Genomic DNA, 25,252 nt, shown 5'->3' with positions numbered 1-25,252 from the left:
ACATGCACGTCCCCTATTCCAGTAATCAGTGGGGACCTTTGTGTGCGAACCGCCATCAATATGCTAGTTATGTACTATCCTTGGATAAGGGATAACTTGCAATAACTGCCCACCGGAGGCGTAATTGCATATTTAGTAACATAGTAACTAGGGATGGGCGAATCCTGAAATACTCGGAATCGCTAGACTCTAACGAGTCCGACTCGGAAACTCGCTATTCGTTGCAAATCTAGCGAGTCCAATGTTAATGAATGGGGATGCGAGTATTGCAGCGATTCCTGTGCTGCCATTTTTTTTACTCTTTACTCTCGCAAGTGGCCCCTAGCTTAGCGATTTAGAATTCATCCCTAAAGCACAGAAAATCGTTTCTACATCACGCTGTAAGCTAAACAGGAAGTCGCCTGTGCTAACCGATTTACTGCACAGGCTGATCTGATATTCTGCACACACAGGGCGATCTGATCTGCACACACAGGGCGATCTGATCTGCACACACAGGGCGATCAGATCTGCACACACAGGCCCACCAAAGATGTGTAGCAGACGTGATACAGAGAGGCTGATCGGCCTGGTTGAAGAGTGGCCCCAGCTGTGGCAGCCCACCCACCCTGGCTATGGTGATGAAAGACAGCAAAATATGGCTTGAAGGTCCATCGCCAGAAGTATGTTCCCGTCATTTGATCACGCTGGAGAAGATGGGCAGGCAAACATGGGTAAGAGTTATGTGATGTCATTTCTTCTATTTTCTTTTGCTGTACCCTTTTTTGGATTAGGAGAGAGTGAGATTTCTTGTGTCACCATTGGCGTCTGTGACGCACTGAAACCGTGGTACCCAGCACTGGGCCGGGGTCTGCTTCACTGGGGGATGTGATGTGACCCGTGCTGTAGTCTCAGGGGATGCACAGTGCAAAGGGGATAACTACAGGGGACTGTAATAGGAGGACAATCAAGGCTAGTGATGCGTATTGGCACAGCAGGAAGGTAACGTGCGTGCTATTAGCTGGTAGCAGAGAAGCCCTGCACTCTCCTGAAAAAATTGTTTAGTGCGCAAAGGCAGTCACCTAGGTGGACTGTGGTGCTGTCTGCGTCACCGCTCTGGGGTGAAGTGCGTGCTGTAACTTAGCAGAGAAGCAATGCACTCTCCCTGAAAAAATTGTTTAGTGCACACAAGCAGGCAGCGTGCGTGCTATTAGCTGGCGGGATAGATAGCAGCAACGCACTGGTGTGCCACAGAAACAATAACGCTGCAGGGGTAAATATGACCCCAATAATATCTGGTGGAAAAAAAAAAGAAAATTTGCTCAGCTATGCTTCTGATTTCAGCTCTGATGGAAGCTGAGTGAGTAAGCTAAGCTCTGAGGATGGTGCTGTATGCACTGTAAGGCTGCTCCTGCCTTTCTCCCTGCCTACAGTCCTCTACAGCAGGGGTCCCCAACCGCCGGTCCGCGGCCCAGCACCGGGCCGCTGCAGTGCCCTTGCCAGTCCGCGGACACAAGGGGAGCCAGGGGCGGTCAGTGGCGTAGCGGGGGCTGGGGCGGTGCGCAGCAGTTCTTATCGGCGGCCAGGGAGCGATCCAAGCAGCTCCGCTGCCTGCAAGAGGGAATAGCAGGAGCGGAGCTGCAAGGACCCGTCCACTGCGTCCAGCTTCCTGCCCGCCGCCCGCGCTTCCTGTCTCTGACTGACACAGAGAGGAGAGCGCGGCTGCTGTGTCAGAGCGAGGAAGCGCGGGAGGCGGGCAGGTGAGAGGAGAGAGGTGGTGTGTGTGTGTATGTATAATGTGTGTGTATGTATGTCTGTCTGTGTGTGTGTGTGTGTGTGTTGGTCTGTGTTTGTGTAGCCTGGCCCTGGAGGAGATGGGGACATGAGGAGAAGGCCATGAGGGGAGTGATGGAGAGATGGCAGTGATGGGGAGAGGGGAGTGATGGGGTGAAGGCAATGATGGGGAGAAGGGAGTGATGGGGTGAAGGCAATGATGGGGAGAGGGGAGTGATGGGGTGAAGGCAATGATGGGGAGACAGCAGTGATGGGGTGAAGGCAATGATGGGGAGACAGCAGTGATGGGGTGAAGGCAATGATGGGGAGAGGGGAGTGATGGGGTGAAGGCAATGATGGGGAGACAGCAGTGATGGGGTGAAGGGAGTGATGGGGTGAAGGCAATGATGGGGAGAGGGGAGTGATGGGGTGAAGGCAATGATGGGGAGACAGCAGTGATGGGGTGAAGGCAGTGATGGAGAGATGGCAGTGATGGGGTGAAGGCAATGATGGGGAGAAGGGAGTGATGGGGTGAAGGCAATGATGGGGTGAAGGCAATGATGGGGAGACAGCAGTGATGGGGTGAAGGCAATGATGGGGAGACAGCAGTGATGGGGTGAAGGCAATGATGGGGAGAAGGGAGTGATGGGGTGAAGGCAATGATGGAGAGATGGCAGTGATGGGGTGAAGGCAATGATGGGGAGAAGGGAGTGATGGGGTGAAGGCAATGATGGGGAGAAGGGAGTGATGGGGTGAAGGCAATGATGGGGAGAAGGGAGTGATGGGGTGAAGGCAATGATGGGGAGAAGGGAGTGATGGGGTGAAGGCAATGATGGGGAGAGGGGAGTGATGGGGTGAAGGCAATGATGGGGAGAAGGGAGTGATGGGGTGAAGGCAATGATGGGGAGAAGGGAGTGATGGGGTGAAGGCAATGATGGGGAGAAGGGAGTGATGGGGTGAAGGCAATGATGGGGAGAAGGGGGTGATGGAGCACTTATTCAAAACCTATGGTGAGTTGAGTCACATTATAAATGTTATTTAATTATAAGTATGCACTGCTACACTACAACCGTGTCCATAGCCCCGCCCCCTTATGACCAAAGCCCCGCCCCTGCCCCACCTCCATCCCCGCCCTGCCGGGCCATGGAAGAATGGTCTTGCTTGAAACCGGTCCCTGGTGCAAAAAAGGTTGGGGACCACTGCTCTACAGTACTCCTCCGTCCTGGTAGTTCTGAAAAGAACTTTTGTGTTATATGTGAGGAATCTTGAGGTCCTACACTGACTAACCGTCCCTAGATCTGCTCTATGTCTCCAACTCGCCCTGCACTAGCTCAGATCGTCACAGGAATGTGCCCAAAATGGCAGGGGCAGGGTTTATATACAGCCTTGCCTGTGATACATGACATAGGCATCACGATGGACAGCAGCCAATCATAGTAGTGCTCTTCACAGTTTTCTCACCTAACAAACCAGGCTGTCTCTGAAAATTAACATATTCTGTATTCTGCGAGTCCCGAATACAGTATATAGGAGTCCTAGACTCGCTAAGACTCGCTGCTGACAGCGGGACACAAAATCGCTAAGAAACTAGGATTGCTTGTATTAAACTCTGAAAAAACTAGGATTGCCATTGATTTGCATTGGACTCGTTACTGTGCGAGTAATCGCTTGGAAACTCGCAGAGTACCGACTCCTGCTAGTCCCCTACTACTCGCAGAGTAACGAGTCCTAACGAGTAGATTCGCCCATCCCTAATAGTAACATAGTTAGCAAGGCCGAAAAAAGACATTTGTCCATCCAGTTTCAGTCTATATTCCGTCAGAATAAATCCCCAGATCTACATCCTTCTAAAGAACCTAATAACTGTAAGATACAATATTGCTATGCTCCAGGAAGACATCCAGGCCTCTCTTGAACCCCTTGACTGAGTTCGCATTCACCACCTCCTCAGGCAAGGAATTCAAGATTCTCACTGCCCTAACAGTAAAGAATCCTCTCCTATGTTGGTGGAAAAACCTTCTCTCCTCCAGACGCAGAAAATGCCCCCTTGTACAATATATTTGTAATATCCATACTTGAACATTTTTTTAAGAAATAATGTCAAACTTTTGTGCTCACTACTTCAGAATTGTTAATTTTTCTGAGCTTCCTGCATATAGTACCAGACAGATGTTTGGGATTTGCCTTTATCTCTATGCGATGAATTTGGGGCTCTGCATTAGAAACACACAACAATAAAGATCTGAAAAAATAGCACAGAATTTTGCATGTATAAATAACATGGGGATACATTTTTACTTTTTCGGTTTAACCAGTGCTTCCCCATGGTATAATTGATTGGACAGTGTAATTCACACACTTCAAACTGGTAACGCCCCGTTGTCAATTTATCTACAAAATTTGTAGGAGGAGTATCAGTGGAATGGCATTTATATTTCCTACAAAATATGCTACAAAATTGATATTTTATGAACACTACAAGCATTTATTAAAACAGACATGTCGGGAAAGCTCTCTATAAAGGTGTACAATCATTTTAAGCAGGCTGCAATTTAATGCTCATTTTGAAAGTTCTGCAACTGACTGAACCCCATTCAGACAAGTGGAACCGATTTACAGAAAATTCTGAAACAAGTGAATTCACCCTGCCCAAGTATGGACTGTAATGTCTGGACCAGTTACAGGTTTCCTGACCCAAACTCAACAGCCACATCTATGCCTAAGAAGCTGCTCAGTCTGGGTCAGAAGATCCGCAATCTTTTGAGACATGGGACATCACGATCTGTATTTGGACCATGAACATTGGAAGTGTGAATCCATTCTAAAATGTCAAATCAGGACTAGTGAAGGCAATCGGTATATTGTACCCTATAGTACGAGCTTAACATTGTTAGAAATGTCTGATTAGTGGCATTGTGGCGCCCCTGCGGTCTCAGTCACCACAGGGTACTGCACTTCATTCAGAGCTGTAGTACTCCGCTCTCAGGTAAGGAAGGTGCATTGTCAGGACTCACACACTTACATCCAACACCAGACCTCTCAGGGCCCGGGAGGGACTAGGTAGAGGGTGTGGGTGGAGGAAGTTAGAGGGGGAGGAGTCAGAGTGTGGTAAGCAGAGAGCTATTAGACTAGAGGGACAGTCTAGAAGGGGGGCTGAAGCTAAGTGCAGCTTGTTCCCAGACTACAGAAAGAAAAGCAAGAGGGAAGGAAAGGCTCCAGTAGTGGAGAGGAAGAAGAGGTCTCAGGGGCACAGATAGTGAGTGAGAATCCTTCTGTGGGGCCCGTATCCACCTGTCCTCACCAGGTGGAGGGACCAGGTCACAGTATGGGGACCATCCCCAATACTATTGGAGAAACTAAGGACTCAGCTAGAAACCAGAGGCTGCAATATTTGCAGGTGCTGCAGACACATCCATACATGTTCGCTGAAAAGGCAGACAGATAGGATCCTGGGGTCTGACCAATGTTGCCCGGCAAGATCCGAGTCTGCTGGCGCGGGACACTGTGTATGAAGACACAGGGCAGGAGAGGCAGTAGCCAGCGTAGTGAGACGGTCAGGAAAAGAACATCTAACGGAGCCTTGGCAATGTGCACCTCAAGCTACCTGAGAGCTGTTTGGACCACTATCCCTGAGGACACAGCACCCCCTGCTGGGGTTTGTACCATCTGAACTGTGAGTAAAACTAGTGAAGAATGCACTTTGCTATGTCCTCCAATTTATTGCTGATTCACTTGCCCTGCACTACAACCACCAGCATCACCATAATTCTACACTATAATCTGCCCTGGGGAATAGCTCTTCCTGTGGAGAGCTGAACCAACTCTGCTGCACTAACATCAACCCCAGTGGACTGAATCTGCAGGGTTGGCTAACACCTTTACTTGCCGAGTACCACAGGTGGTGTAATGAACTTTACTTAATCATCCCCTTATCATCATTTTCATTGGATGCCCAGGGCAACGGACCAGGTCACCGCTGCCATAACACATCCCCTATAAGAAATGACCGGCCTGGAACCGAGTACCCCTGCCCTAGGGGGCACTGCAGCATCACAAGCCTAAAGCTTTAGGCCCCAGTTCATCAAGGTGTTTTCATCAGAATTCTGGAGTTAAACACCTTGAAATATATGAACATTTGAAATTGTGCAACTTTTGGAGTCTTTAAATCACTAACTGTCCAACTCCGCTGAAATTGGCTGAGATGGGGTGGGACACGGTATGTCAAAGCTCGCCTGGTAATTTCATCATAAGTTACTCCATGAAAGTGGCGTGGCATAAATTACACCAGAAATGTAGCCCCCAGCTCCTGGCTGGAGTAACATCTCTGGTGAATCTGCACATCTTTTATAAGATGCACCAGATTCATTAATCGCAGTGCCTTCACTAAGGCTGGAGGGCTAAATACCAGTCTCAATGAATCGGCGACTTAGACTTTAGCATAATGTTGGCATAACATAGGCGGTATTACAGAATAATTGAATTTTCTGTTTTTGTTCAAAATAATACTGTTCATAGGCAGAGAGGTTACTTTCTTTGATGTGTAAAAGCCTCCAGGTACAGAGGACTACCACTAATCTGTTAGCATGTAGAATTATTACCAGCATTTAATACATATACACATATACTTAGGAGATTCATTTTAAATTGGATTACTGCTAAAAATAGGAGCACGTAATCACATTCTGCTGTAGCCATTGGTCTTGAATTCTGAATTAGATCATTTCAGCTACCAGGAAAATTAGAAGAAAGGAGATGTTATATTTTTTTCATTTTGTTATATCTGTGCATGTTTATCAGCTCTAGCACATAAAGAAAGATGAGTGTCAGCATCCTCGGTACTGTGTATCCTCATCAGCTAGGGCTTATGTCTCCATAATACCATGCCTTACTAACAGCCTTTATCAACAATTATCTTTATTACTCTTGCTGTTATTATTATTAACTCATAGCATTAAAATATATATATATTACTTTCCTAACTGTAATGAACTAAAGAATAGGCACCACCTAAACAGCGCATCGCACCAAGCATGTTCAGTTATTTTCTTGAATATCCTAACTTTAAATGATGCCTAATTAATCCAGGTAACAACATTTTCCTTAAAGGGGTTGCCACTAATGGACAACCGCTTCTTAAAAGCTTTAGTGGCCATAAATAAAATAGAAAAAAAAACATATATCGTACATACCACCTAGACTATTTTTTCTATACACTTCCATGGTAGAGATAGATGCAGATACCTTAGTTAAGACCTGCATTCATCAGATTATTCAATACCCATTTAAAGAGGCCCTTTCATAACATTTTTACTTTAAACTATACATATCCCTAAAAAGCGGCTGAAGTGCTGATTTAAATGTTTTTTTTTTTCTCGATATGAGATTTTGAAGTTTAGAGCACCCAATGTTCGCATTTCCTGTTAAACTAAGGGGGCGTTAACAGTGATTCTTTTTCGTGATGTGTTTACTTTTCACCATCTTTGATGCTGTCCAATCATTAGAAGGCAGCGTCATACAGGAGACAAAAACAAAAGCCCACAGGAAAAGTAAGAAAAAAAAAACAGGCATTTTCAGCGTGAATTGGTGAGACTTGATACTTCCTGTCATTACAGCTGATGCAGTGTGGAGCAGTGAAGATTATCATGGGGGCTGCGTTTGTCACATACAATGCTCAGTACCACCTACAGGTATCGGGGCATTCATTAATAGAGGCAGAAAAAGCAGCACTCACCAATCCTTTTTTAAAAGGGAAAGTCCTTTATTTTTCAAATCATCGGAACATCCATACAGTGTGCAGGGTGTCAGAGAGTGTGGACTACGGCCGTTTTGTGCCCGTCTGACGCTTCTACGGGTCCAGATGGTCCCGATGATTTGAACAATAAAGGACTTTCCATTATAAAATAGGATTGGTGAGTGCTGCTTTTTCTGCTTCAATTAATTACTATCCTTTTAAACTTCTGAGTATTAGCACCACGATGGTTCCAATTGTTGCATAAGCTCATAAAAAGGTGCCTCTTTTCAACAGATATCGGGGCATACCAGCAATCTCCTTGACACCTGTAGCATGTCCAGAGAACTGTATGTGACAAATGCTGCTCCCATGATGGGCTCCACTGTTCCAGGTGCCAACATGCTGTAGCTCTCCACCGTTACTAGAGCTGTAATGACAGAAAGGAATGGGAGGGAGGAGTTCTCAGCGTGGTCAAGTGAGACACAGCAAGTCTCATCAGATCACGTTGAAAATGCCCGTTTTGACCTTCTCTGTGTGCTTTTGCTTTTTTCCACTCTACACTGCCTTGTAACAATTGGACGGCATCATAGATGGGAAAAGTAAATTTCCCCAGTGAAGAATCTGTTGTTATCTTTGCAATACAGTGGAGAAAAAAGACATTTTTATCAGCACTTTAGCCCCTTTTTTAGCTTTACATACATTTAAAAATGTTGTGAAAGGTCATCTTTAAGTCCCATGATGATAGTCTCACGATGCGAATAGTAAGACAACAGAAGCACTGCTGTCCAAATAAATGGAAATTGTGACACTTGATCTCACAAAATTTGCATGTACTTCTACTGTGAATCATGAATGAAAATAATATAATCAACTTGTACCCAGAATGCATTATTCAAATCACAATTTAGTCTAAATATGATAATCCTCAACTATAGCCAAAGGTGTTTAGTAAAGTTTACTGGGAATATCTTACCTTTATCCGGATATGACAAACTCTATAAGAAAAGTAAAAAAAAAAATATTTCAGAACTCCAGAGTTTTATGCATTTATAAACTAAGAATTAAAGACAATAATAATTAGTAATTTAAATATACAAATCTCCTCTTCACAGAGTAAAGAGCTACCGATTGGAAGCAGGAATCTTAAATGTCATTGCTACTTCCAACAGGTGGTGCTAGAGACCCTGTACTCTTCCTCTGTGAGAATTTCCCAGGGTAGCAGTGCATGGCCTTTAGGTGTCCGTGCACCAAGTTGGCACTCTCCCAAAGCAGAGTTTTTGATTCTTTAGACCTAGATCCCTTTGTAAATAGAGATGTGAGTGGAAAAAAACTCACAAACATATTTTATCACAGAGTTTACAGAGCCTACGGTACTAATCATAAAAATCGTGTTTTCTTTACCTTTTGCAAATCTACCAATGAAATTTCAGTCTCTTTCAGTTTTTCTCTCAGTATTTGTTCTTTGGCAGATATTAGTGATTCTTCACTTTCTAGTTGCACAATGTCCTGTTCTATTCTGTAAGACACAAGTGAAATAACATGTTCATTGTAGTAGATCTAGTGGGTTATAAACAAGGCAGACATAAACTGGAAAGACAAAAGGGTACAATATTGGCAAAGACTATTCCCTGTCAATACTCAATGACTAATTTAGTAACTAATGAAATAAGCAGGACTGGAAACAAGGCCTGAGGACGAGTTAAATAACCATTAATGCTTTTGATTTTTGCTATACCTTTGCAGGTGAAAATGACAAAGACCTAAAGACGGCACTGTACAAGAGATAGTGCTTGTCGTATTAGCGATTTTTACAGACTTTACTAAAAGGAATCTGTCACTAGGTTTTTGCATTTGATTTTGAGAGCAGCATAATGTAGAGCCAGAGACCCTGATTCCAGCGATGTGTCACTTAGTGAGCTTCTTGCTGTAGTTTTGATAAAATCACTGTTTTATCTGCTGCAGATTTGCCAGTTCTGTGAATGCTGAGCCCTGTATAACTTGACCCACACCACTGACTGTCATTTTATGTGTACACTCTTCATGGGCAGAAAGCTGGCAATCAGCAGTGGGGCATGGTTGAACTCCCTGGTAGAAGTCCCCATGCTGTATTTAGAAAGGTTCCTTTTGATTACGTATTTATTTTTTATTTTTACTCACTTATATAGCGCCATTAATTCCACAGCGCTTTACAGACACTATCGGCACTGTCCCCGATGGGGCTCACAATCTAAATTTCCTATCAGTATGTCTTTGGAATGTTGGAGGAACCTGGAGATACCATCCAAACACTAGGGGAACATACAAACTGTTGTCTCCAAAGGACAGGTCTGATCACATGCTCCTCTGTCAACTACCATGCTGAGAACAAGAACTCTGCACAGTCTGTACTGACAGATGCTCTACATGCGCTAAGTATAAGGGTATGTGCACACGCTGCGGATTCTGCTGCGGTTCCGCAGAGGATTTGGCCGCTGCGGGTCCGCAGCAGTTTTTGCTGCGGTGTACAGTACCATTATTCCCTATGGGAATAAAAAAACGCAGTGCAGACGGTGCGGTTTTTTCCGCGCGGTTTTCCTGCGGTTTTGAAACCGCAGAAAGAATTGACTTGTCAATTCTTTCTGCGGATTCCGCTGCGGTTTGCCATCTCCTCCATTGTGGAGATGAAAAACCGCAGGGCAGAACCACAGAGCAATCCGCAGGTAAAACCGCAAGTCTTTTGACCTGCAGATTTACCTGCGGATTTTACAAAATCCGCACGGCCAAATCCGCACCCAGGAGAGTGGGACAATTTTTTCTCAGGTCATCCGTATACAATTCGTTTTTTACTCAGCCATTATTCATTTTTTACAGGACCATTTACAGTATCCTATCTTACAGAATTGGAATGTATTCATAAAAATTACATGCCATACTGATGGTCCGTATGGCATGAGATCCCCCCATCCGATTTTGAAGTGAAATCGCAGTATGCTGCAATTTTTTTTCTCATGCTGAATACAGGTGAGAAAAAAAATGCAGTTCTGCACTGCCTCATTGAATAACATTAGTGCAATCCGATTTTTTTCTCTCTTTGCACTTGCTAAGTTTATACGCAAGTGGGAACGAGGCCTAATATGTAGTTATCTCTTTTTCCAAAGGTAATTGGACAATTATCTTAAAAACTCTTTAATGGGCTGCATGATCTATTCCCTCGTTATTCCATCATCACTTAAGCAGGTAAAAGGTCTGGAGCTGATTCCAGGTGTGGCATTTGCATCCTGAAGCTTTTCCTGTGAACCCATAGCATGTGGTTAAAGGAGCCCTCAATGGAAGGGAAACAGACAATCATTAGGCTGAAAAAAAGAAGAAATCCATCAAATATAGCAGAAATGTTAGAAGTGGCCAAATCAACAGTTTGGTACATTCTACCGGAAAAAAGCTCAGTGGAGAGCTTGTCAAGTCAAAAAGGCCTGGGTGTCCACAGAAGACAACAGTGTTGGATGATCACAGAATCCTTTCCAGGGTGAAGAAAAACACATTCACAACATCCACCCAAGTGAAGGACACTCGTCAGGAAGTAGGTATTTCATGAGCCAAGTCTACCATAAAGAGAAGCCTTAATGAGAGAAAATACCTCAGAGTGTTCATCACAAGGTGCAAACCATTATTCAACCTTAAAAATAGAAAGACCAAAATAACCTTAACCAAAAATATCTAAAGAAGCCAGGTCAGTTCTGAAAAAGCTTTCTTTGGACAGATGAAATGAAGATCAGCCTGTACCAGAATGATGAGAAAAGGAAAGTATGAAGAAGGCTTTGAATGGCTCATGATCCAAAGCACACCACATCCTCTGTAAAACATTGTGGAGGCGATATATTGGTACGGTAATGCAAGGCTTCCAATGGCACTGGGTCGCTAATGTTTATTGATGATGTTACTGAAGACAGAAGCGTCCGGATGAATTCTGAAGTGTACAGGGCGATACTTACTGCTGAGATTAAACCAAATGCAGCAAGGTTGATTGGATGGTGCTTCACAGTACAGATGGACAATGACCCCGAGAAAGCAACCCAGGAGTTTAAGGCAAATAAGTGGAATTTTCTGCAATGGCCGAGTCAATCACGAGATCTCAACCACATTCTAGAATGCTGTAGATAAGCCCCGAAAGGCAGTGGCCGCAGCTCATAGCTGAAAAAGGTGACAGGTTCCCTTTAATGTTTATATTGACATGAAATGGTTTCAGCATTCAATTGGGTTCCATGATTCCAACAAACAATTGCACTCTTTTCTAGAGTCACACACTATTCATGTAATTAATTAATGGCCTATTCTAAGATTAAACCATCAATTTTAAGAGTTTGGACAACCCCTTTAACCAAGCAACACACAAATAAAAACTTGTCTTTGCGATGATCCAATAAAGTGGTCCTTAGCTATACCATATGCTACCATCTGTTGCCACCTGACCATCGGTAGTCGATCAAAAAGTCGTACTGATGTGTGAGATACCGTATTTTTAAACACTTCCACGTGGTATTGGACTTTGTCATATTTGAGGAAAAAAATCTTCAGCCAAAGTGAGCAAAAATAGTTTGATGTCAATGAAGCGAAGGAATCACTTCATGCATTGTTCTGAATGTGAGGGTCATTGGTCATCATTTTCTTTTCATTTTAGAAAGTTTGTTTAGTTATTTTTCCTAAATGGTTTTTCCTTCAATGCAAGATAAGATTGTTTCCCTTTAAATACTAAGCTTGGCACATTAGTCAAAGCCTTGCAATGATAAGTGGGGTGAAGGCTGTTTCCCACAGGAAGTCATTAATGATGTCATTAAAGATGACAGCTTTGTAATCTACATTGGGAGTCTCCATACAGGGTGGGCATTAAAACGGAAACTCGGAATGCTTCATGGAAACCATTATGTAATCATGGGCCGTTTGGTTTCCCATCTATTTCAGTCACCAGAGTAAATGCAAATAATGTTACTGCTTTTATTGCATACTGATGTCAAATGCCCATATCGTACAGATCAAAATGTCTTTTTACCTTAATCGATCATATACAATAATCAAAATGTAGCCCTCAACTCAAAGCTCATCGCCCCACTTTAAGGCACGGGCTACACCGCGACATGCCAAAACATTTGACTTTATTAGAGGTGCGCTTTTGCTGACAAGTCACATGCACCTGCCGTCTCAATGTCACATAACGCCAGCGCGACTGAGCATGAATTTGAAGAATTTGGACAGAATACTGGGCAAATAATGGTCATATACTGTGGCAACATTATAGGTGTGCATTATGGCTACACTAGCACCAGTATTCGCACCATGGCAAAAAGTGTATGGCAGTCTATGCCCCAATGATACATAAGATTCATCACAGTGCGCTGCCGGTAAATGATCATGAGATAGAAGACTAGATGTTTTGCGAATAGTCTTAGAAGCAAAAAAGATTATTATCTTCATCATCATCATCATCAAAACAGGGGTCATAGCTGTAAGTGCTAAAATATTATTACTACCATATCAAATAATAATTATGATAATATTGTTATTATTTTTATCATCATCATTATTATTATTAACAAAACAGTGGTCATAGCTGTAAGTGTTCTAATATTATTACTATTATTATTACTACTACCATATCACATAATAATAAATAATAATAATAGTAAGTATTATTAATATTATGGTGGAAATCAGGATTGACCATACTAGAGATATTTATTGCAAATCTTGAGAAATAATTGAGTCAGTGTAAGAAAAACAACTAGATCATTACCATATAATCATTCTAATTGAGAAATACAAGAAAATGGAGAAAGCAGCTTGGCTCTGTCAGAAGTGCAGGGCTGTGTCATTCCTGTGGGACAGATTCAAGGTTAGCTAAGTGACTCTGGGAAAACGAGCCTAATCAGGAAGCCACATGCATTGTGGGATGTGTTGGTTCTCTAGTTTCCACCCTCACTGGTTTCCTGTTATTGTGTAAGGTACTATCCACCAGTGTGTGGCTATATTGTCAGAATCTGGGCACTCAAGCTCTGGCCTTCTCATCTGTCACTCCGACTTCTGCCAAACAAGACTTAGGAACTAAAAAGGGATTCCTGGGGGAGTAATTCTACGACATTCCAGTCTTTAAAGGAAAATGAGCCTGGATTTGAAGTATACACACACTATGATTGCTGTCCCCATTGGGGTTCACAGTCTAGATTCCCTATCGGTATGTCATTGGAATGTGGGAGGAAATCCATGCAAATACTGGGAGAACATACAGACTCCTTGTAGATGTTGTCCTTGGTGGGATTTGATCTCAGGACTCCAGTGCTAAAAATGCTAAACAAGTCAAACCTATTACTTTAGTGGTGCCTAAACTGCGAAAACAAAATTAGGTACGAAAACGTGTATTAACAGACAAAGCATAGCAAAAAACTGTTTCATTTTTGCCATCCATTTGACTGTTATGGGTCAAGATCCTAAATCCACTTCTGGTATCACTGCTGGGAAGCTTCAGACGGCCACAAACTATCCCTGCAATGCATGGAACCCACTCAAATGAATAGACCACCATGCGATACATTGTTAAGTCACAGCTAGCATCACTCTTTCCAGTGGCTCTCCATTCCATTTTCTAGTGGCTAATGAAAGGTAGCTGAAATAATGGGACCACCTCTATAACGTTCATATGTATGTGGTTAGGTGCAGACAGTCCATGTTGGCTACAGAACATAAAGGTAGTCGAAAAGATGGGCCAACCGCTATGTAGTTCATATGCCTAAATGGTCATGTTCAGACAGTCCATTTTGGTTACAAAGCACAACTGCACTCACTGTATACAAGCAGTGAGGACACCACAATACTATTGAACAACATCTGCAAGGAGTTTGTATGTTCTCCCCACGTTTGCGTGGGTTTCCTCCGGGTTCTCCGGTTTCCTCCCACAATCCAAACACATACCGATAGGGAATTTAGATTGTGAGCCCCAATAAGAAATACGGTACGTTGGCGCTATTTAAACAAAGCATCATAATAAATAAATGCTATAAAACCATATAAATTCTGCAAGTGATTTACACAGGCTGCTCCTGGTGGTCCTGTCCTATGCCTCATTACCCGTCTAAAACACATACTGTACTGAAGCTAAAATCTGATTACAGCTGTTCAGACATTAACCGCACAAAAGATTAGGGCTGAGTCCAAAGAATGACAAAAACTTTGTCTGAACATTCCAAACTCCTTCACAGACAGCTGGAAGTTCTTGTACTTTATGTGGTATACAGTATGTGCTGGAAATATTTGTGGGGACACATTCCTTTCTCGGTTTCCAGTGTGTCAGTGGAGAGCATGACTGACATTTCCGCAGGAGGTGGGGTTAGTAAGATAGCGTAGGCATACTATAGTAGGACAAAGTGATGAATTCCTATTTGTTTCAAGGAAAATGAGAACAAGATAGTTTTTTAGGTTGGATTTGTCATGGATGTCTCAGTTGTTTCTCATTAAAAAAATATTCATGTAGGAAGAGTTATTCTACAACTTCCTCATCAACTGCATCACATAGTGGCCAAAAACTTCAGCAAGCTCCGAATCTCTGGGGTCTTATAACTACTCCTTCACATAATCACCAAATATAGTAAGCAAACAGCAGTTTCACCTACTTCAATGTTCAGTTGTTAAATCTGAAGCTTCCGTCACTCCAGCTCTATTCCCTGCCAAGTACCGCCTCCTTCAGTTTGAGAAAAAGCTCCCTAACCATAAGTCACACAGCATAGAGGCTGTCAGTGAAGAAAGAGGAGGTAGTGCTGACCTGAGAATAGTGCTGGAGTGATAGAGGCTTCAGATCTTCAGCCTCATTTGCATATCAATTCAAACACTGATCTCTCAGTAAGTTAGTAACGTTCCGCCCGTATGAAGGCGAGGACAGTGACGCCAGCTCTGATTGGGCGCCGGGCACCATGTGTCCATATTAGTTCCATCCATGAATCACCAAGTCCTCGCAGAATTGAGTACCCAAAACCTGTAATATTAGATTTTTCAATAAAATGCCTTATCCCTTCTTAAACCATTGAATTGACAACACATGATTGTGTGGCAGAGTTCCACATTGTCACTGCTCTTGCAATGAAAAAAAATCTCAATCTCCAATTATGATGAAAGCTTTACATAGAGGATGCCATCTTGACACTCGATCTGATAACTATCCCATCAATACACTTATTTTCTCATGGGTACAACTAATAATGGGGCAATGGAAACTTGATTACACAGAACCCATGTTAGGACGCATTCATATGTATTTTTTTCCTTTGTATAGACCAATTTTCATCAGTGTGCTGGATCAGATTTTTATTCATTTGGTCTGTGTATTCGTTTTTATCATCGGTGTGTCATTTTTCTCATATAAGAAAACAAATTATTGTGCTTTCCTAATCTTCTCATATCAACCAGTCAGCACATGGATGCAACATATATAGTGCCCATTTTTGCTTTACAGACCCATTTACTTGAATGGGTGATTTGATCCACAAATAACATCAAAATCAGATCGATGATTAGTAAAAAGAAACAAACGTGAAAAAGACCATAGACAGTAATGGATATTAGGGCTCGCTCACACGAGTGTATAACACAGTGCTATTCGAAGTTTTATCAAAGAGCACTCGGACCAATGGTATACTATGGGGCAGTGCAGATCTGTGGCTTTTCGGCATGAGAAAACAATCGCAGCATGCCGTGAGTGCATCCGGATCATGCGCACCCATAAAAGTCTATGGGTGACTGTGCAACATCGGGCTGAAATCGCATGTCATCCCAGTGTAGTCCAACATCGGCAGACTCAAACAATGGAGAAAATGGAGAAATTAAGTTCTTTGTCTTCTCCACATCTGTGATGAAATTTTCATTGCATCACAGTAAGATGACACTCTGACAGAGTTTAAGCCAAGTGTCACTAGAATAATCGACCCATTTCTCTCGCATGGGAGAACATAGGGCAGTTTGACACTGGCCTGATAGTGTGAATAAAGCCTAAAGCTCATTCAAGCAGCCAACATAAGTGAAAAAAAATGTGCAGTGCGAAATGTTGGCGAACGCGCTGAACAGACTTATTTGTAGGATTGCAGGACACCTTGTGGCCAATAATGGAATTTGCAGTTGCTGAAAATCCTACAGTATCACTAAAATGTCAATATCGTATATTTAATAGGAAATAATTGGCTACTTCTGATATAATGTATATATTTATTATGTTTAGTTATATTTTATTATACAGTTACAGAAAGTTGATATCCACTACTGAATATCATCTGAATTTGCACATTAAGGCCGGCGTCACACCAGAGAGAAATACGGACGAGTGCGAGGCGCTAAAACCACGCATTGCACACGGACCAATGATTCTCTATGGGGCAGCTCCCATCAGCCGTATATTTCTCGCGCATATTTTACGGGCCGAGACAATCGCAGCATGCTGCGATTGTCAGCGTATTCCGGCCGAAATATGCCAATGCAAGTCTATGGGGGCGCAAAAAATATGGATTACACACGGACCAGACGTTTGACTTGCGAGAAATACGCACCGGTGTCCTTTACAAAAGCCGGCAATTCAGTGCGCTATACTGTGAACTCACACTGACAGGTTTAATAAAGAAACGAAAGAATAGATAAAATAATGGAAACACCTAACATTTGGGCATCATAATCTTCGAACATGTTATAAACATGCAAACGGTTACATATGGTAATGTTTTGTAGTTGATGATTTGTGTTATGTGATATGTGTATGTAAATTAACTGTTTGTTTTGCAGAATTGTAAGAACATTGATGAGAACCTGATACCAATGGCAGACCTCTCGGATTTTCAAAGAGGCCAAATTGTTGGTGCTCGTATGGCAGGCGCTAGTGTAACAGAAAGTGGCCGAATGCTTGGCGTGTCAAGAGGTACTGTCTCCAAAGTAATGACTGCGTTTGAAAGAGAAGGAAAAACGTCCGCAGCAAAGCACAGGTCCGGCCGAAAGTCGAAGTTGACTGAGAGAGACCGTTGGACTCTAAAGCGAATTGCAAGAGAGGATCGCAAGACCACGGCTCCGAAAATCACTGCTGAGCTCAACGAACACCTACAGAACACAGTTTCCATGAAAACTGTTCGTCGGGAGATGCACAAATCTGGATTCCACGGAAGAGCTGCAATTAGAAAACCGCTGCTCTCAATGACAAATGTTTCCAAGCGTTTAGAGTGGTGTATAAACCTCCAGAATAGGTCCCTCGAGCAGTGGAAACATGTGATATTCTCAGACGAATCATCGTTTACCCTATTTTCGACCTCCGGCCGAGTGTACGTTTGGATACATCCGAAAGAAGCATTCCATCCAGACTACCTTCTCCCAACCATAAAACATGGCGGAGGTTCTGTGATGATCTGGGGTGCTATTTCGTGGAGATCTACTGGGCCAATGATACCCCTTCATGGAAGAATTAACAGCTGAGATTATTTAGGCATTTTGGGCGACCAAGTGCATCCTATGGTTCAAGCACTGTTCCCGGAGGGGAACGCCATCTTTCAGGATGATAATGCACCAATTCATATAGCTAGAATCGTTAAAGCATGGCACGAGGAATATTCTAATGAAGTTGAGCATCTCATCTAGCCCCCACAATCCCCAGACCTCAACATTATTGAGCATTTATGGTCGATTTTAGATTCAAGTTAGACGTCGATTTCCGCTGCCATCATCGCTTAAAGAACTGGAGGGTATTTTAACTGAAGAATGGGCTAAAATTCCTTTGGAAATAATTCACACCGTGTATGAATCCATACCTCGGAGAATTGAGGCTGTAATCGCCGCAAAAGGTGGACCTACACCATATTAAACTAACTTTTGTTAATGTTTCCAGGTGTTTCCATTATTTTGTCCAACCCCTGTTTATATATATATATACACACACACACGTCATCTATATATATAATTGCCTTAAATTGTCTGTCATCCACTTCCGTCTGGATGTCCCCGAATCCCACAATCCACTGCGCCGCACCGGAAGTACGCCGACCGCCATTTTGGTACACCCAAGTGATGCCGCTCAGATCCAGGACGCAGCTGCGATCCGGAACGCAGCTGAGATCCCGATGGCGCTTGGATCCAGGCCACTGCTGTGATCCCTAGCGCCGCTGGGATCCCAACTACCGCTGGGCTCCCGGCCGCTGCTTGGATCCCAACCGCCACTCGGATCTAGGCTGCCACTGTGATCATGAGACTGTGAAAGGGGTGTAACGAGGGGGTATAATGAGAGGTATGTAATAAAGGGGGTATAATGAGAGGGTGTAATGAGGGAAGAGTAATGAGAGGGATCCTGCCGACGGATCCCCGCCAGGACCCACTGCCTGACAACACGCGCCGGATCCCGCCGCTGCCTGCCCACCCACCTCCGTGCAGTCACAGCTGGCAGGAAAGACCACGGCTTGATGCCTGTGCTGGAGTTGGGTGCGGCCACCCTCTGGTGGCGCCGCACACTATCTCCAGCACAGACCGCAAAACACCGTCTTTCCTGGCGGTTGTGACTGCACGGAAGTGGGTGGACCACCACCCCCAGCGCCACAAGGCTGCCCCCATTGTGATGTTACTGCCCTCCTGATGCGATAGCATCAGGCACACATCTAGTATGTATATATATATATATATACATTTCATAGAGATCTACATAGTAGAATAGCCGCAAAGTCATTGCTGGCTTCTGTAAAATCATTCCCCAACCCGACATGAAATGACACATGGTTTACATACAGTAAACCATTTCATTTCATGTATTTTTTATATGTCCCTGACTAATAATTAAATTAGGGCTTGTGTGTAAAATTTGGGACGTCTAGGTTTTAAATTAAGGGGTTAATTAGTTGGAAAAAAAATGTGTGGGCTCCAGTGGCAAAATCGCAACCAGAGAGGTAAAGCAGGTGAGTGAGGGCAGATTTTAATAGCCTTGAGAGAGACCATTGATTTTGCCCCCCCCCCCAGCTACAGAAATCTGCCCCCAGACACCCCTGAAAAGGCGCATCTATATGATGCGCCTTTTCTGGCACTTATCCTCTCTATTCCCATTGCCATGTAGCGGTGGCTAATGGGTTAATATTAATGGGTTATTGTCACCTTGCAATTGGAAGGTGACATTAAGCTGATTAATAATGGAGAGGTGTCAGTTAGACACTTATCCATTACTAGATGGTGGCCGGATTCTAAAACATCGGGTATTCTAGAATATGTATGTAGTTTATTTATGAAGTTGTAATAATAATGCAATAATGCACCCCCCAATCCTGATATGCATGGTCACTCACCCCCCAATCCTGATATGCATGGTACCCCTCCCCCGTATCCTGGCATGCATGGTCCTCTCACCCCCCCAATCCTGATATGCATGGTCCTCTCAACCCCCAATCTTGATATGCATGGTACCCATCAATCCCCAATCCTGGTAAGCATGGTCCCCTCAACCTCCAATCCTGGAATGCATGGTCCTCTCACCCCCCAATCCTGGTATGCATGGTCCTCTCACCCCTCTTTCATGGTAAGCATGGTCCCCTCACCCACCTTTCCGGGCATGCATGGTCCCCTCACCCCCTTTTCCTGGTATGCATGGTCCCGTCACCCCCCTTTCCTGGTATGCATGGTCCCCTCACCTCCCTTTCCTGGTATGCATGGTCCCCTCTCCCCCCTTTTCTGGTATGCATGGTCCCCTCACCTCCCTTTCCTGATATGCATGGTCCCTTTACCTCCCTTTCCTGGTAAGCATGGTCCCCTCATCCCCCTTTCCTGTTGTGCATGGTCCCCCTCCCCTTCTTTCTTGGTATGCATGGTCCCGTCACCCCCTTTCCTGGTATTCATGGTCCCCTTACCCCCCTTTCATGATATGCGTGGTCCCCCTCACCCCCCTTTCCTGGTATGCATGGTCCCCTTACCCCCCTTTCCTGGTATGCATGGGCCCCTCAACCCCATTTTCTGGTATGCATGGTCCCGTCACCCCCCTTTTGTGGTATGCGTGGTCCCCCTCACCCCCCTTTCCTGGCATGCATGGTCCCCTCACCCCCTTTCCTGGCATGCATGGTCCCGTCACCCCCCTTTCCTGGCATGCATGGTCCCCTCACGTCCCTTTCCTGGTATGCATGGTCCCCTCACCTCCCTTTCCTGGAATGCATGGTCCCCTCACCTCCCTTTCCTGGTATGCATGGTCCCCTCACCTCCCTTTCCTGGTATGCATGGTCCCCTCACCTCCCTTTCCTCGTATGCATGGTCCCCTCACCTCCCTTTCCTGGTATGCATGGTCCCCTCACCTCCCTTTCCTGGTATGCATGGTCCCCCTCACCCCCCTTTGCTGGTATGCATGGTTCCATCACCACCTTTTTCTGGTATGCATGGTCCCCTCACCCCCCCTTTGTGGTATGCGTGGTCCCCCTCACCCCTCTTTCCTGGTATCCATGGTCCCCTCACCCCCCTTTCCTGGTATGCGTGGTCCCCTCACCTCCCTTTCCTGGTATGCATGGTCCCCTCACCCCCTTTTCCTGGTATGCATGGTCCCCTCACCTCCCTTTCCTGGTAAGCATGGTCCCCCTCACCCCCCTTTCCTGGTATGCATTGTCCCTTCACCACCCTTTGCTGGTATGTATGGTCACCCTCACCCCCCTTTCCTGGTATGCGTGGTCCCCCTCACCCCCCCTTTCCTGGTATGCATGGTCCCCTAACCCCCTTTTCCTGGTATGCATGGTCTCCTCACCTCCCTTTCCTGGTATGCATGGTCCCCTCACCCCCTTTCCTGGTAAGCATGGTCCCCCTCACCTCCCTTTCCTGGTATGCATTATCCCCTCACCCCCCTTTGCTGGTATGTATGGTCAACCTCACCCCCCTTTCCTGGTATGCGTAGTCCCCCTCACCCCCCCTTTCCTGGTATGCATGGTCCCGTCACCCCTTTTTCCTGGTATGCATGGTCTCTGTTAAAATGAAAAATAGTTATATACTCACCTTCCGACGGCCCGCGATCTCCACTCCAAGCGCCCGGCCTCTCGGACCCAGTAATGCTTTGCGCGAAACACCACTGATGATGTTGCACTCTCGCGAGAGTGACATCATCTCCGGTCTAAGGCGCAAAGCATTACTGGGACCGCGAGGCCGGGCGCGTGGAGTGGAGATCGCGGACCGTTGAAAGGTGAGTATAACCTTTTTTTTATTTTGATTCTCTTTTTCTTACAGAGCCCTGCGCCCGATTGAGCGCTGTGCCTGACTGCGACTGCTGCTGATTGGTCGCAGCCGTCAGGCCACGACCAATCGGCTGCAGGCACGGCTTACTGTTACAAACAGCTGCGCCTGTCGCTGATTAGTCAGTCAGCGCCGCGGGATTTCGGTTACAGACAGACACGATAAGACGATTATATATATATATATATAGATTATCCATTATTAACCCTAGACTATTAAACGGTTTAAAAACACACACAAACATTAATTAAAAATTATTTTAATGAAATAAAGACACCTAGTTTTTGACAAGATTTATGGCTCTGCTAATCCAAAAATAAACCATCGACCTGTAACAAAAATAAAACAAAAAAGCAACTGTATCCTTACCTCTCAGCTGCTCGGTCATGTCCCCCGCTGCAATCCATCAGTAGGGGTTAAGTGGTTTACACAGGGTCCGGTGCTAATGCGACCAGCCCCATGTAAACCACTGCCAGAATGAATTATTTCATCTCTGCGCAGCCTCTCTGGCTGCCCGGAGATGAACTAATGAGAGTGGGAAAGTTTCTGCATTTTTTCCCACGCTCATTATTTCACCTCAGGTCAGCCAGGGGACTCCGCGCAGCCTCAGTGACATCACTGGCTGACCTGAGGTGAACTGATGAACATGGGAAAAAATACAGAAACTTTCCCACGCTTATTAGTTCAGATGAAATAATTCATGCGCAAAATACGCAGGCCACACCTTGACAACGGATGGCATACGGATCACTGTTCAGGGAACATTTCTGCGTATTACGACTGTACAATACGGTCCGTATTTTTATACGTTAAGTGTGACTCCAGCCTAAATAATCAAATGAGAAAATAGACATTAAGTCTATTATAAACCTCTTACATGGTGTAGGATACCATGGTACCTGACTGATTTTTGGCAGTTTCAATTAGGCCACGTGCACACGTTGAGTATTTGGTAAGTATTTTACCTCAGTATTTGGTTAGTATTTTACCTCAGTATGTGTAAGCCAAAACCAGGAGTGGGTGAAAAATACAGAAGTGGTGAAGTGTTTCTATTATACTTTTCCTCTGATTGTTCCTCTCCTGGTTTTGGCTTACCGATACTGAGGTAAAATACTGAACAAATACTGATAGCGTGACCGTGGCCTTATACCGACAACCGACTGCACAGTACCTTTGTCATAGGCTCAGTATTTTAGTTGTTCTTCTCTTTTGAGTAAAAGCCATCATCAAATACCATTTTTTGCTTGTCTCAATTAACCATATACGGTTAGTGTGAAGAATATTGGAGATATAATTCCATGTCAATCATTTCTTCAGTGTGCAGTTGTAACAGATCAGCTAGCAGCAGCAGGATGGGGGGGCAGAGTCAAAGGGCTGTGAGTGACAGATCTCACAGCTTGACAAGCTCAGAGCAGAACAAAAGGCTTGTCATGTGGATATCATGCAATCTAAATTGCTTTGGTAAGTCAGCTATGGTACATGTCCTAGCCGTACATTGTGTATATGTCTTGAGTAGCTGACTCTGTTACACCCTGATTTGTCCTGCTGTTATTCCTGACTCGAACCGTGTCTGTGCTATTCCCTGCTCCCTGTCCCGACTCTGTGTGTCCCCTTTGTGTCTGGATTTCTTGGTACTTGAACTCGGCTTGGACCCTGACCTTCTTTTGTCTCTTGTTTCTGGCATATCCGCTCCTGACCGTTACTGATCCTCTGGCTTGTCTCTGACCCTGAGTGTGCTTATTCCTTTGGTACTGCGCTACAGTTTAGGATTTGACCCGGCTTGTTTGACTTCTCTGCTGCCACCTGGTGGTAGCTTTGCTACTGCACGACAGGTCTGCTTCATCTGTGTGCTGGACCTCTAGCTTCTACCTGCATTTGCAGTAGCGTGATAGCATATTTCCAAGATTCCCAGACCGAAGTGAACACCTTCCAGTGCCTCAATTTGTTCTAGGCTCACAGGGTGGGGAGTTACGTATAATAGCTAGTAGGAAACAGATAGCAAAGCTGTGTTTGGTCTTAACGTGCAGCAGGGGCCAGGCCAGATCTGATGGCACCAGAATAGCCACCCTAGAACCATCCAAAAAAGGAGTCATGAGCTTTGAAAGGTTTTGGGAGATTTAGCTTCAAACCTCCAAAGGAAGGGATATTGGTTCAGCCCAGAGGGCAGGAGTAGAGTGATTCAAAGGGGATAAAAGCTAATGTTAGGCATGTGGTTTCTCTCTCTCTGATGCATGTAGGCCTCTTAGGGATCACGTTGAGTAACGTGCTGTGAAGGACCTAGGACTCATCTGGAATCCGATGCTCCCTGAGGCACAGCACATACATAGTCGGATGTCACACCGGTAATTGACATGATCCATCTGCTTATATCTTTTGAACTATACCCTGTATTTGCATATATGACTATTATATATGTGTAACCATTGTGTATAACGTGCATTGTCTAGTGTGCCCTTAAAACGATTAAATATAGAATTTAATCTTTTATCTCGATCCACACGTTCATTTCTCGGTTTAACTTTCCATGCTACCAGGGCTAGTTTCTGGCCCAATATAATTCCCATTAATGGACCGGGCTTATATCGAACGAGGAACTGGTGGCAGTTCTACCGGGCTGATAAGGTTCTGTTTCACTGGAGCTTGTGAAAGGGGCCTCTCAGCCTATTAGGGCTGTGGGCGAGTGTGGTGCCATGTCAGTGACTGTGTGGGCTACCTCCTCTCACTCCCTGTGCCTTCCTGGACCCGTGTGGACAGGCAGTGTCTGTGTAAAACTGTGCCAAGCTGACCTTACATACACCCAGGGGGTGTGGACCGTCACATTGGTACAAGTGGGGAGACCTTTCCACGTGATCCCACTGACATAATATTGACGTAAGGCGGGTTGGCGAGGTGCGGATCCTTCACATGTGGTGGCACTAGTGGGATTCTACGTAATCTCTCTGGTGTCATCCTTCACAGTAAATCACTGTCTGAAGGTCTGATGCATATAGGTGTGTCTGAATATTAGCAAATTAACTACATTGAATTACAATTGGGCTAGTCTGAATGCATGAATATGAATTTCAGAATTTCAAGATGGTCATGAACATGCTGCAGCATTTCAGCGTAAACCATATCTGGCTGCCTGTTGTTCGGGCAGCATTAATCTAATTAGTTCCCTTTAAGTATCAAAACACCAGCAGCATAAGGAGTTCGTTTCACTGTTTATATACACAATGCGGAAAAAGAAGTAAAAGCATGGCATAGTATCCAAAACTATACTAAAAGTTTGAATGCAAGCCATTTTTGATAACTAATCCTGTAAACCGAGTCCAGCCGTAATAGGGCACAGTTCAATAATGACATCATCATCATATAAATGAATGGCACAGTGTAATAGTATTCAGCTTCCACGCCGGAAAATATGCAGCCAAAGGTCTGGTAGTCAGTAACCCTGGAAATAGTATTCTAATTAACCTTTTAATTGCACATTGAAATAACAGCTGCACATGTATTGCATCTGGATACAATATGTGGAATAAAGAATTTTATCTGCACTGATGTTACTTTTAT

General features: G+C 44.5%; 1 protein-coding gene across 2 annotated transcripts in view; it reads right to left on the bottom strand.

The window, feature by feature from the left end:
* LOC141052448 (paralemmin-1-like) overlaps positions 1-25,252 on the bottom strand; it is a 276,003-nt gene that overhangs the window by 21,739 nt on the left and 229,012 nt on the right. For both annotated transcript variants that reach the window (XM_073549684.1, XM_073549685.1), the window contains exons 4-5: positions 8,885-8,999; positions 8,457-8,478 (exon numbers count right to left, since the gene is read on the bottom strand). In XM_073549684.1, coding sequence (XP_073405785.1) covers positions 8,457-8,478; positions 8,885-8,999 — 137 coding nt within the window. The remainder of the gene's footprint in view (positions 1-8,456; positions 8,479-8,884; positions 9,000-25,252) is intronic.

This window comes from Dendrobates tinctorius, unplaced genomic scaffold (assembly GCF_039654945.1).
Source record: "Dendrobates tinctorius isolate UK_male_01 unplaced genomic scaffold, ASM3965494v1 ptg000160l, whole genome shotgun sequence".
NCBI classification, from domain to species: domain Eukaryota; kingdom Metazoa; phylum Chordata; class Amphibia; order Anura; family Dendrobatidae; genus Dendrobates; species Dendrobates tinctorius.
This window is presented reverse-complemented; position numbering and strand designations above follow the sequence as displayed.